At 39.0% G+C, this 13,341-nt stretch overlaps 1 protein-coding gene across 1 annotated transcript; it reads left to right on the plus strand.

Moving 5' to 3' along the window:
• The first annotated feature begins 2,415 nt into the window (after positions 1 to 2,415).
• Positions 2,416 to 4,038, plus strand: LOC122071592. Its single transcript, XM_042635981.1, has 2 exons — positions 2,416 to 3,285; positions 3,388 to 4,038. Exons 1-2 carry the CDS (start codon positions 2,416 to 2,418, stop codon positions 4,036 to 4,038), a joined length of 1,521 nt encoding a protein of 506 aa, XP_042491915.1.
• The last annotated feature ends 9,303 nt before the right edge of the window (positions 4,039 to 13,341 follow it).

Genomic DNA, 13,341 nt, shown 5'->3' on the forward strand with positions numbered 1-13,341 from the left:
CGAAGCTTGAAGTAGATGGTGACATTGAAGAGAGATGAAAATTGCAAATTTACATTTATAGCTCCTTTAAATGATTGACACATCATCTCATAAAGATACAAATGTCTTATTACAAATTCTCTTTATTTCCTTCTTAGTGACAAATAAGCGCATTCTATAAAAAGAACATATAGGCTTAAAAAATTAAATAAGGAAAAAAATTAATGAAAATATATGAGTTAAAAGTCCCACACACTAAAATAAAGTTATGAGTATATATTTACACAATTAGTATGCTTCTAATTTTCTAATGTCAACATCACACAGATCAAGAATAAAAAATTGGATATTAATAAGTGTGAAAGTTAAAAAAATACTCTTCTACTCACAAAAACCCTAAAATGCATTAAATATCCTATACATAAAATGAGAAAACCTAAAAAATAAAAATATATAAACTCAATATTTATTTATTTTTACAAATACAATCTAAAAAATAGATCTTGAAATTTGTGCAAAAATATCATGTTCCTATTTACACAAATGGAATTTTAGTGCAAATCTATCCCACTCTGCTACCATCACAGATCTCAGAATATATATGTCGGAGCGACTCAATCTTCAAAATAGATTAAGAATTCGAGGCAAACATAAAAACTTAAAATTTTGATAAATGAAAAAACAATGGAACTGATTGAATTTTAGAATTACATACCCACCCCATGGCACATAGTATATGTCAATTCTTTGATCTAAATGGCATATGGATTTATAGTTGCACTATCGTAAATATGGTTAGCTCACAAGCTGGAATAGTTAAATGACATGAGAGCTGCTTCAGTATGAGCAAATGAATTTATTTTGTTATGTTTTATTATACTTGTTAATCGAAGCATGCATATGTTGAGAATGCTCTACTTTTAAGCTCTCTCTTTCTCTCTCTCTCAAAAACACCAAAGTTTACTTCTTCTTGGTGTAGGTAACATGTGCTATATATAGTATAAAAGAAAAAAAGAAAAATGAAAAAAGAAGGTAATCTTTGAATATTTGACCAGGACCCAACTCAATCATTTGGGTGGGAAATGATAGGTTAGCTACTTGTTGGAAAGATTGGATTGAATGTTACTTGATTGTTTAATAATCAGAGTAGCATCTCTAAATAGATTGACTATTTTCATTTGAGTGATCACATTGCATATGAATGAACAGCGATGCTAAAAGGTTAAAATGGCAGATTTCTATTTTTACTATTTTTTTCGTCTTTTCCCTTCTCTTTACATCAATATTTTGATACTTGATTCCATATATTACCACCATGTAAACTATAACTGATTAAAGTTGTCTCTCTTTCTATTGCTCATTATGTCTAGTTTCACTTTGCAAATTAATTTAAAGTACTCATGTGCTTTGTGCGTGCACAAGACTAGTAATAAAAGAAGAGGATACAATTAAGTTGGGGAGAGAGGGGAAGCTATTTTGGCCTAAACCAGACATGAAAATACAAACATGTAACTATTTTCTTTTTTTCTTTTTTTTGGAAAGAATATTAGAAAGAAAATATTAAGAAAAAAAAAATAGAAGAAGAGATACAACATTAACATCTGATATACTCAGACAAATATAGAACACAAAAAGAAAGGGGATCCCCACCTTCGGCATAGCCATCAGTAGGGAAAACCCAAACTCATTGAATAGAAAAAAACTTAACTAAAAATAAAAGAGAAAACATAAAAAAGAGGATACACTTTATTATGATATAATAGTCAATTTTTATTTATTCTAATGCTTAACATTGATTCTTTTCTTTGGCAGAGAGAGAGAGAGAGAGAGAGAGAGAGAGAGATCCATTTTTGGTGGTATTCCACTTGCAGAGAGAGAGAGAGAGAATAGAGTTCAGGAGGATCAACAGACGAAGTCGGTCGCCGAAACTCGGACACCCCCAAAACCTTTTTCCGTTCTCGCTTCTCCGTCGTCTCTGATTTTCTGACTCTGCAACTGAAGCAGCGCTGTGCGAAGGTAGACGGTCAATTTTTCTTTGAGCTCTCGATTTCGTCGCCAGAAAAGGAACTTTTTTCAATTGGTCTCTGGAGTGGGAAGCAGAGCAGGTCCGAAGTTTCTCAGGCGTCCGACGAGCAGGTCCGAGCAGATCCGAGCAGATCTGATCAGATCCGAGCAGGTCCGAGCTGATCCTAGCAGATCCGAGTAGATCTGAGTTTCTCACGGCGTCCGATTTTTTTTCACGGCGACCGATTTCTTCCCCTGGTTCGAAGTTTCTCCCGCAGGTCGACACTTCCCTCGACGCCACCGGGCCCTTGGATTTCGTCCTCCTTCCTCTTGTCGGCCCGGTCCTCTGTTGCAGTCCAGCCCTTCCGGTCAATTCCGGGAGCTACTCTCCTCCCTCGGCTTGTAAAGAAAACCCCAAGGGTGGGAAGCTGGATGGAAGAGAGGCGCTCTGAAGGTGATGATATGGATAATGGTGATCGTGAGGCTTTGGATCGAGGACCACCTCCTCAGGGGCCGGAGGTGAATGCACCTACTCGTTCTTATGCAAGGGCGGTAGGTCTCGCCTCATGGCCTGCAATTGATTCGCTCCCAGAGCCGATTCAAGCAGGAAATATTACAAGGATTGTCATACCACAGAATGATTATGAAGCAAAGAGACAGAATTTCAGGTTTGCTCTAATAGGCCGTGTAAATTTTCGTCTTTTATCTTTGGATGATTTACGTCAAGAGGCAAGAGATAACTGGAAATTGAGCCAAGGAGTTGTGATGCACCCTCTGGGAAAAGGTTATGTCATTTTTCAATTTCGATGTGAGGGTGATAAGGCGGTTATTTGGAGAAGAACCCCTTTGCGTGTGCGTGGACAGTTAATTCGGCTTCAACACTGGAGACCGGATTTTAACATCCATGAGAAAAATTCCTTCACGAAACTCGTGTGGGTTCGTTTCCCAGACCTTCCCTTGGAATATTGGCATGATAATGCACTTCTCTCCATTGCGAAGGCGGTGGGACGTCCAGTTACCCTGGATAATCATACTAGACAAGGAATTTTGGGATATTTTGCCCGAGTACTGGTTGAAGTTGATTGCTCGGAAGCTGCTACTCGGGTTGAGGAGGTTCAGGTAGAGAGATTTGAACCAGGTACTACTAAGATTTTTGGTTTTCGTCAGCGAGTAATATATGAAGATATTTGTGCAAAGTGTGGTTTCTGTAAGCGGATGGGTCATCAAGTAAATAATTGTCGACTCAAAAAGATGGAGGATGAGAAGCAGAGTGCTCGTGACAATGTAAGGGTACCAGGTGCGGTATACGAGGAAGACGGAGTTGACTCGGACAAGGGGGACTCGTTGGGTATCTCTGGATCTTTTTTGGAAAGAAAATTTTCAAATCTGCCTCTCCAAAATCAGATTTTGAAAAATAAAGGGGAGTTACCTATTGAAGAGGGAAACGGCTCTGCTGGACAATCTCATAATAAAATCTCTTCTCAACTTCCAAATATAGAAGAAGGTGTGATTCAAATTAATTTGAATCCGGCTAATACAAATCTCCCAATTTTGGAAAATGTGGGATTAGCGCAGGAGAGAGTTGAGTCAGAGAAGGACTCTAGTGATGATGTGGAGGGGTCTGATTCTGATTCTGAATCAGAATTAGAATCTGATTCAGACCAGAATTCTGGTTCAAAAGAGAATGGACCGTATCAGGTCCGATCTTCCCCAGTCTATGATACGGTGGATACTTTTCAGCAGGAAGTCTCTTTGGCGAGGGTGTCGCAGGGTCCTGTGAGAATGTCATCGCGCACAAAGAGAACGGGACTGATTCAGGGATCCAGTCGGGGCGGCCTGACGAGCAGGGGTGGTCGGATTTCTTCCTCTGGGTGTGGTCCGGCCCCTACCTCTACAATTAGTAGAAGGGAGATGTCTGTGATGGGCGCTCAGGCAGTGGATAGAGCTGTTTTGCTGGGTGAGCAGGGCAAAACAGTGGGAGAAAAAAAGGGGAAGAAGAAAAAAGGAGGAGGTCAGACATCTATATCTGACAGGATCGCGGACTCAACAGTTTGATCATGCGTGTTCTTTTCTGGAATATTCGTGGTGTGAAGAAGGAGGCTGGTAAGAGATTTTTACAATCTCTTATTTCAGAGTATTATCCAGATATTCTGTGTTTGGCTGAACCAATGGTTCAGGTGAGTAAATTCCCTGTTTTATTTTTTAATAAATTGGGATATTCGGCAGAGTTTATCCATAATATCCACCATGAAAGGTTGTCTAACCTGTGGATAATTTGGAAACGTGGTCTGAATCACCCTTCCATTGCCTCAATGTCGGCTCAACAGCTCTCTATTGAGGTCGACTGGCAAGGGAAAAAACTGCTTTTGTCCTTTATTCATGCTAGTTGCTTTAAAATTGAGCGTAGAGATTTGTGGTCGGAATTGGCAGCTGTTTCAGCAGCTTCTCTCCCTTTGCTTATTGTTGGTGATTTTAATGCGACGTTGTTCTCTAATGAGAAAAAAGGCCCGGGGAATTTTAATGTTGGATCGGCAGCAGAGTTCCAAGCAATGGTGGATTCTTGTATGCTTATTTCTACCTCTTCACAGGGTAAAAAGTATACTTGGTCAAATAATCGTAGAAGGGGTAATGTCATGGCTGTTCTGGATAGAAGCTTTCATAATGAGTTATGGATTGATGAATTCAAAAATATTTCTCAGAGAGTTATAACCTGCACTGCATCTGATCACACTCCCATCTTGATCCATTCAAACATGATCCAAAAGCCTAGCAACATTCCGTTTCGATTTCATAATTTTTGGATGGAAGATGATAGCTTTCAGTTGGTGGTGAAGCAAGCCTGGTCTCAACAGATGAGTGGCTGCCCCATTTATATCTTGGCGCAGAAATTGAAGGTGGTTAAAGGGGTGCTAAAAGCTTGGGCAAAAGAAAGATTTCCTAATCTAAATGAGGAAGTGAAAAAAGCTACTTCAGAGCTAAAAAGAGTGCAGGATACTATTGAGGTTTCAGGAATGTCGGATGCCCTCTTTAATGAAGAAGCGGATGCAAAAATAGCCCTTTTAAATGCTAGTAAGATGCAAGAAAAACTGTGGTCTGAGAAGGCTAAATTACGTTGGTTGAAAGAAGGCGATCGGAACACAAAATTTTTCCATCTTTCAGTGAAGATTAGAAGATCAAGAAATCAGATTAGTATGTTACGTCGTGAAGATGGTTCTTGGATTTCTGATCAATTAGCGTTGGCCAACTATATTGTGGATTTTTACAAGAATTTTCACTCTGAAAATCCTGTAGAACCACACTATGAGTTACTGGACCAGATTCCGACTCTCATTTCTAATGAAGACAATGCTTTCTTGGATGCTGTTCCCTCAAGGGAAGAAATAAAGATGGCGATATGGGATCTCGATGCGGACAGTTCTCCGGGTCCTGACGGCTTTCCAGGTCAGTTTTTCAGAAGTTGTTGGGATATTGTGGAAAATGATTTCTGTAGGGCTGTTTTCTCTTTCTTTTTAGTAGGGAAAATTCCTAAGGGGGTAAATAATTGTTTCCTAACCCTTATCCCTAAAGCTGATGGTGCTTCTTCTTTGGATAAGTTTCGTCCCATATGTATGGGAAACTTTTTCTGCAAAGTTTTATCCAAAATTGCTGCTTCCAGGTTATCTCTCTTTCTCCCAAGATTAATCTCAGAAGAACAAGGTGCCTTCCAGAGGGGTAAAATTATTTCAGAAAATATAAGCCTTGCTTCAGAGTTGGCAAACCTGATGCACTCATCTGTTCGAGGTGGAGGTATGGGTCTAAAGCTAGATGTGCAGAAAGCCTATGATTCTCTGTCTTGGGAATTCCTCTTTGCAACCTTGAAGAAATTTGGTTTCTCTCCCAATTGGATCAACAAAATTCACCAGATGCTGCTCTCAACAAGGATTTCAATTTTGCTAAATGGAGGTCCAGTGGGTTTTTTTGGTGTGGAGCGTGGTCTCAGGCAAGGAGACCCTATTTCCCCAATCCTTTTTATTCTGGCAGAGGAAGTTCTTTGTAGGGGGCTGAAGAACTTGATTCTGGAAAGGAAGATGAAAGCTCTCCCAGGCCCCAGAGGAGCAATTACTCCTTCCCATTTACTTTTTGCAGATGATATTTTCATCTTTATGAATGGATCAGCTAGGTACGTGAAGCATCTTCATGAGTTTTTATCCAAGTATCAGTCTTTTTCAGGGCAGAAAATAAACTTGGAAAAAAGTAAAATATTTTTTGGGAAGATTGCCCCTCATAGAAATCATTTTATTAGTGATTTTCTGGGCATTGCCGCGGCTGATCTCCCTACAAAATATTTGGGGGTGGAGATTTTTAAAGGCAGAGTGAAGAATAGTCATTTGCTTCCTCTTCTGGATAAGATAAAGGGTCGGTTGGCAGGGTGGAAGGGCAAAATTCTTTCTATGGCTGGGAGAATTGAATTGGTTAAGTCAGTTATTTCTGGTATTCCCATACACAATTTCTCTGTGTACTGGTGGCCGGATGAAACTATTAAGGTGGTGGAACGATGGATGAGAAATTTTATTTGGTCAGGTGATATGGAAGTGGCAAAGAAGATTGTTATGAAATGGGAAGGGGTGTGCAAGCCTAAAAAGGAAGGGGGTCTGGGAATTAGAAGGATGAGAGAAGTGAATTTTGTTTGTTTATGTAAACTAGCTTGGCAAATCAAACATGGGGATTCTCTTCTGAGCAGATTCTTCAGGGAACGTTTTATCAAGGAAGATGGGTCGCTGCGAAGGGGATATAAGTCTTCATCTATATGGCCGGGTTTGAAAAGAGTTTGGAGTTTCGTCGCGAAGAACGAGCAATGGATTCTGGGAAATGGGAAAAAAATTGATTTTTGGTTAGATAGATGGATTGACAATCAATCTATCGCTGAGAAGACAAACTTGGACCCTGTTTTTTTCTCAGATTTAAAAGAAAAAGTTTCTGATTTCATATGCCAAGACGCCTGGGACCTCCCTCATGTGGAGTCGGTTTTACTTGCTGAAATTTGGGAGAAAGCTAAACGTATTCACATCCAAGGTGTGAACGACCTATGTCTTTGGCGATTGACCTCTTCAGGTATCTTCTCTATTAAATCTGCCTGGGAAGAAAATAGAGAAAAATATCAGAAAGTGAGTTGGTTTTTCTCTTATATGGAACTCATCTAACCAACCAAGACAAGCTGTTTTTGCTTGGCGGTTAGTTCAAAATAGATTACCAACAGATGAAAATGTGTCTCATCGTGGAGTGCAAATGGCTTCCCGGTGCAGCTTGTGTGGTAAAGATGAAGAATCAATATCTCACTTATTTTATAACTGTGAATTTGCTCGTAGTTTGTGGAGAGCTTTCTGTGAAGGCTTCGATGTGCAATGGAAACCTTATATGGACATGCTTTCTTTTATTGCATGGTGGAAACAAACAGCAAAGAATCTCCATTTTAAAAAGGTGTGGATTACTGGTTTCTCTCTGGTTCCTAGTGTCATATGGCAGGAAAGGAATGCAAGAATTTTTGAGGGGGTCTCCAAATCATCTAGACACTGTTTTGCTATGATTAAAAGTGAAATCAGCCTCCAGATGACTGCTGCTACAGGGTCCCCTCTCTCATTTAGCTCCTTACTGTGTGCCAAAAGATTGGGGATCTCTAGGGTGCGATACAAACCAAGAGAGGTAATGGAAATTTTTTGGTGTCCTCCCCAAAGGGGATGGGTGAAGCTAAACTCAGATGGTTGCTCTTTGGGAAATCCAGGAAAAGCAGGTGCGGGTGGAGTATTTCAGAATGAAAATTCAGAAATATTACAGTCTTTCAGAACTTTTCTTGGTGTCCACACAAATTTTGAAGCCGAGATGATAGCTGTTATTACTGGACTGGAATTTGCAAGAGATATGGGTATTACTCATTTGTGGATTGAGTGTGACTCAGCAGCTGTAGTTTTACTTATAGCTAAGGGAAGAATCCCTTGGGTTTGTCTTCAGAGGTGGATGAGTTTAACCTCCTATTTGAATTCTCTTACCTGGAAAATCACTCACTGTATGCGGGAAGCAAATCCTGTGGCTGATTTCTTGGCAAAAACAGCAGCAAAATTCGAAGTTTCTTCTCCTATCCAATCCTGGCCTGTGCGAATTGCTATAGAGTTGGAAGTGGATGGTCAATCTCGGCCTAGATACCGCTTCTTTTAATGTATTTTGTTTTTTATTTCCAATTTTTGTGATTTGGTTTCTGGTGTGAGTTCTTTCTCTGCTGATGGCAATGCCGAAGGTGGAGTAGAATTTTCCAGATTCCAAATATGTTATTGTCTTCGTATATTCTTTTTCCCCTTCTTTTAATACAATGAAATTTTAGCGAAAAAAAAAAAAGTGGTGTTTCTTCTTTAACCCTTTCTTTTGTTTGGATCCTCTGATTCTCAAAATATTTCCAAAGTATCGGCTGTTTCTCCAAAACAATTGTTGTCCTGCAACCAATCCAATTATTAAACCAGTGCAATATCCAGCTATGACAAATTTCCAATCAAGTAGACTTGTGGAATCATCGTTTTGTTGGGACACTGATGTTGGAGGTAATGCGCCATCAGTTATTCCACACTTTCTTGACAAAGGAAAGCCACACAGTTTTGCATTTCCCTCATAGGAAGCATTTGAAAATGTGTCAAATTGACTCCCCTGTGGTATACCTCCTACAAGGTTATTATATGATACATTCAAGACTGAAAGGAAAGTCAAACTTGTCAATTGTCTTGGGATTTCTCCTGAAAGTTGGTTTCTTGAAAGATCTGACGACTTGAGTTCACTTAAATTTCTCAACAAAAATGGAATTTGACCAGTGAGGCTATTTCCTGACAAGTTGAATGCCACAAATGCTTTTAAATTGCCCAAAGCAATTGGAATCTCTCCTTTGAAGTTGTTGTTAGATAGTTCTATTTTTCTAATTTAAGAACCCCCAAATTGCTCCTATCAAGGCATGTTGGAATGGGGCCTCTCAATTGGTTTTTGGACAAATCCAAAATTTCAAGATTACTTGAATTACAGATATAGAAAGGGATTTTCCCAGTTAAATTATTCTGGGAAATTGAAAAGAAACTGGGTTTGGAGAGAAGGGACGTGAGAATCTCTAAGATAGGAGATACAAACTCACTACAAGATTGATTTGAGTGTTTGTGGAAAGCAAGGAGCTATTGAGAGACATTCTCGTATCATGTTTGAATCAAGATTAAGAAATTCAATGTTGAAGGAGTGATTAGGTAATGGCAATTCCAGACCTATCTAGGAATCCTTGTTGGAAAGGTCTAGCCATGACAAATCCTTTTGCCATATCCATTTGGGTATTACACCATCAATTCTATTATTAGAAAGGTCTAGCTATGAGAGGTTAAGCATTTGAAGATGAGGAAGATGGAAGAGGGTGCTATTGGAGTGGATAGAACCATTGAGTGATGAATGAGTGAGGTCAAGGCCAACTACATGACCAGTGGTTCTATTGCAAGTGATGCCTCTCAAGTAGCAGCAATCAGTATTGGGCTTCCAATATTTGAGGGAGCAGTATTTAGAATAGGGATTGAACAAACTGAAATCAGGATTGTAATCAGAATGTGGATGGACATAGTGGTGCTTTTGCTTTATTTGCAGCAAATCATACCTCTCATCAGAGTGACATAATTGGGAAGAAGAATAAGGAGAGGAAAGAAAACAAGTATGAAACAGAGACAAGAAGAAGATGAGGAAACAACACCACACCACCACGATGATGAATTTCTTTGCCTTCAAAGTATGTCAAAAAAGCCCGATCAACCCAAATCAGCCCTAGTTTGTCCTAAGCTCGAATAGGGCTTGGGCTGAGATTTCAGCCCATAGGGTGGGTTGGGGTTGAGATTTTCAAGCCCGAGGCAAGGTTAGATTGGGTATGGGTTGAGGTCTTGACCCGACCCAACTCAATCCAACCCAACCATATTTATTAAGTATATGCTCATATAAATATGCTAATAATTATTAATGGAAACTTATAAAAAAAGGTCTTTCGTTTTCCACAATCTACACATATACAAAACTTTGGTGTTTGGCCTCTACAATGCATCAAGATCAAGCAACCAAGTAATTGATAGAATTGGGTTGGACTGAATTGGGTTGCACTAAGCCTGACAAGGTTGGGCCTGGGCTGAGATATCCCAGCCCGACCTAGGGCTGGGCTGCGCTTAGACCTTTGGGTTGGGCTGGGTTTTAAGCCCATTTACACCTCTACTTCGAAGGTAAAAAAGAAGGAATCAAGACGATTAAGAGTGGACGTCATGGATTGTAAAATGATTGATGAGAGAGCCCTGATTGCTACTTCATATATATAGACAAAAGATCGATGGACCCCATGGGTCTTTTATTTATGTGCCTTAAAAATACATGACAGAAAATTACAAAGCATACCATTGTATTTCATTTCGATGAAATGGTATTTTTCTTCTTATTTATTTTTTTCAAATCACTAACTGTTCCATTCATGAGATCTATTTTCTATGGAGAAGGCCCAATGATGGTGACTGCGTGACTGGTTTAATTGGCTAAGGCAAAAGAGAACCTTGAAGAAATTAATGCATTCATTTATTGGTGAATTGACTATTACTTTTATTCTCAGTGCAGAGTTGAAAGACTTGGATTAATATGGAGAATGCAAACATTGAGGTAAAAGTGATTCTAATTAAAACTCAGGAACATAGGTGGAAGTTGTATAATGATTTGGTTTATTCAACTTAAAGACCATTCTATCAATAATCCATTTTTCATGGAGAGGCCCAACTATGGTGACTATTCATGTTCCATTTTCCATGAAGAGGCCCAACGATGGTAAGGCATATGGACTATGGCTAAGGAGAATCTTGAAAAAATTAATGCATCAATGTATGTGCATTTTTTTTCAAATCACATGTTGCTCTATTTGTGATCTATTTTCCATGGAGAGGCCCCACTCTGATGACTTCTCATGCTCCATTTTCCTCGGAGAGGCCCAATGATGGTGATTAAGTGATGGGTCCTACGGATTAAATTAAAGTTAAGGAGAGTCTTGAAGAAATTCATGCATCCATGTAGTACCCATTCACCGGTGACTTTGATTTCAACTTTGACTTTCATTTTCGTTACATAATTGAAGACTTGGATAATTGTGGGGAATGGAAGGTTGAGTAAAAGAAAGGTTATCTTTAAACTCAAGAACATAAGTGGATAATATTACTTTGGTTCATTTTTAATTTTCTAGATTTTTCTTCTGACTTCGTCTTCTTTTAAGGTTTTTATTGCTTAAATCTATATCTAAGTTTATGGGATTAAAGAGAAAACATTGATCTTGAGATGCTGGGTACATAGAAGTATTGTTCATACTTTGAAATTCATATTGATGGAGACCAATGCATTACCTAATTCCAAGTTTTAAATCTATGGAGCCCGTTAACATGGCCTAGGGTAGATGACTCAGTCAGCTCAAGCTCAAGCTCAAGCTCAAGCTCGAATCTTTTTACTTATTTTATTTGGGTCTTCTGTTTTTATTAAGTTGGGCTCGGTTTGACTTTGTGTGGGTTTATTTATAATGGGGCAAAACAGGAGGCCCAAATATTAGGAGTTAAAGGCCCAAATAAACAAAACATTTTCCAAGAGATTTAAGCAAACCCTATTCCTTCAGAGGCCATACTTTCTTCACAAATTTCGCAGTGTCCATCGATAAGGTCCTGAAATTAGTCCGACCAAACAAAGCATAACGATACATCTCTGCTGCTTGCAGGTTCTTTATGCATGTTAAGTTCCCATCCTTAATCGGAGATGGAAGGTTATCCACCATAGGAAGCAAATACTTCCAACCACCACATCAAAAGAATGAGATAGGCTGCAACTTCCTGGCCCAACAGACCTACCAAGATCACCCACATTCATCAATCTCAGTCAAAACCGCTGGAGGAAAACAATTCCTCCTGGGGATAAGATGAGATTCACCAATAAGAATGGGGCCTCCCAACCATTGATGTAGATCGTCATTACCGTCTAGGCCTCTCGAATCCCCATCGCGGGTCACCAACAAGCCTCCCTGTGGAGGAACCCTGGCTGCCTTCGCTTCCTCTCTCATTCCTCTACTTCATTGTAACCAAACCCTCAGGTCTCCTCCAAAAGTTCTAGATGGTTATCTCCTTCCCTTTTTATGTTTCAAATTTCTATGTGGAAAAATGAATTTTCTAGTGGATTTCTCAGTAGCTAGGGGTGTCAATTCCGAGCCCGCACCGGTAGACCTGATTGAGTCTAACAAGTTTATGGCTCGATCTAGATCGGCCCGATTAATAAGCGTGCTCAACACATTTATGAACAGTTAGTACACGGTGCAACCACCTACTGGCCCAACATATTTACAAGCCCGATTTGAACCAACTCCTTTAAGCCCGACCCCTTTATTACTACTTGTATATTTTTTAATTTTTGTTAATACTATTTGTATTTAGTGCTAAAGGCTATGTGATATATACAATTGAGATGGTGATAATTGTTGTATAAACAATCATCTTTTTTATGCATAGTTTAATTGATTTGAACTTATTAAACTTGGGTTATTTAGGCATAGTTTAATTGATATGAGTTTCGTGGGTTAAAGATCGAGTACCTTAATAATTTAGTTAATTTGCCCATCTTTGGCTTAATTCATTTTAACTATGAGATTTTTTTCTTTGCTATGCTTATCTTTGCCTCATTTTATTGGTAGTTCTCTTCAAACAGATTTAAGAAACCAATTTTAAAGAGGACTTTTTTAGAGTCCATTCAAAGTTAGATAGATCTATAACCCAATTAAGGCCCGTTTATGGTAACCCGATTAAAGCTCGAGACTGACCGACCGATTATTAACCATACAATGCCCACGCTAGCTAAGCCCGTTTAGCTAAACGTGCATTCAGGGTGTAGTCTTAGAAATTGGATGAGACCGACTAGGCCCAGCCGATACCAGCCTAGCCTGACCGCTTGACACCCCTATCAGTACATCTTATAGGATTACATGATCAAGTAAGTGTACTCTAATGCCTCCTCCCTTTTTTTTTATTTTAAGGGGAATTTACTATCACTCCCCTACACTTGGCCTACATTTACTAAAACTCTCTCTATTACATTTTTTTTTTTTACTGATATTCTCCTATTTTTTTATTTTTACATATTTTTCTCTCTTACTTTTTTTAAATACCCAGATTACCCTTCCTTTTCACTTGTAACCTATTACACTTTTTTGATATTGATTGGTTTAAAATATGGTTTAAACCAAACCACTTATAAGTTTTGTCTCATCCAATCATCAGGGATGTTGTTTATTTATTTATTATTTTTTATCCCATCCATCTTCACATA

The sequence above is a fragment of the Macadamia integrifolia genome, unplaced genomic scaffold, assembly GCF_013358625.1.
Source record: "Macadamia integrifolia cultivar HAES 741 unplaced genomic scaffold, SCU_Mint_v3 scaffold_274A, whole genome shotgun sequence".
Lineage (NCBI taxonomy): Eukaryota > Viridiplantae > Streptophyta > Magnoliopsida > Proteales > Proteaceae > Macadamia > Macadamia integrifolia.

Excerpts from the sequence above, each read along its gene's own strand:
- LOC122071592 (XM_042635981.1), top strand. The coding sequence starts at position 2,416 with ATGGAAGAGAGGCGCTCTGAAGGTGATGATATGGATAATGGTGATCGT. Across the intron at positions 3,286-3,387 it reads ATGTAAGGGTACCAGGTGCG|ATTTTGAAAAATAAAGGGGA; the intron begins GTATACGAGGAA and ends CTCCAAAATCAG.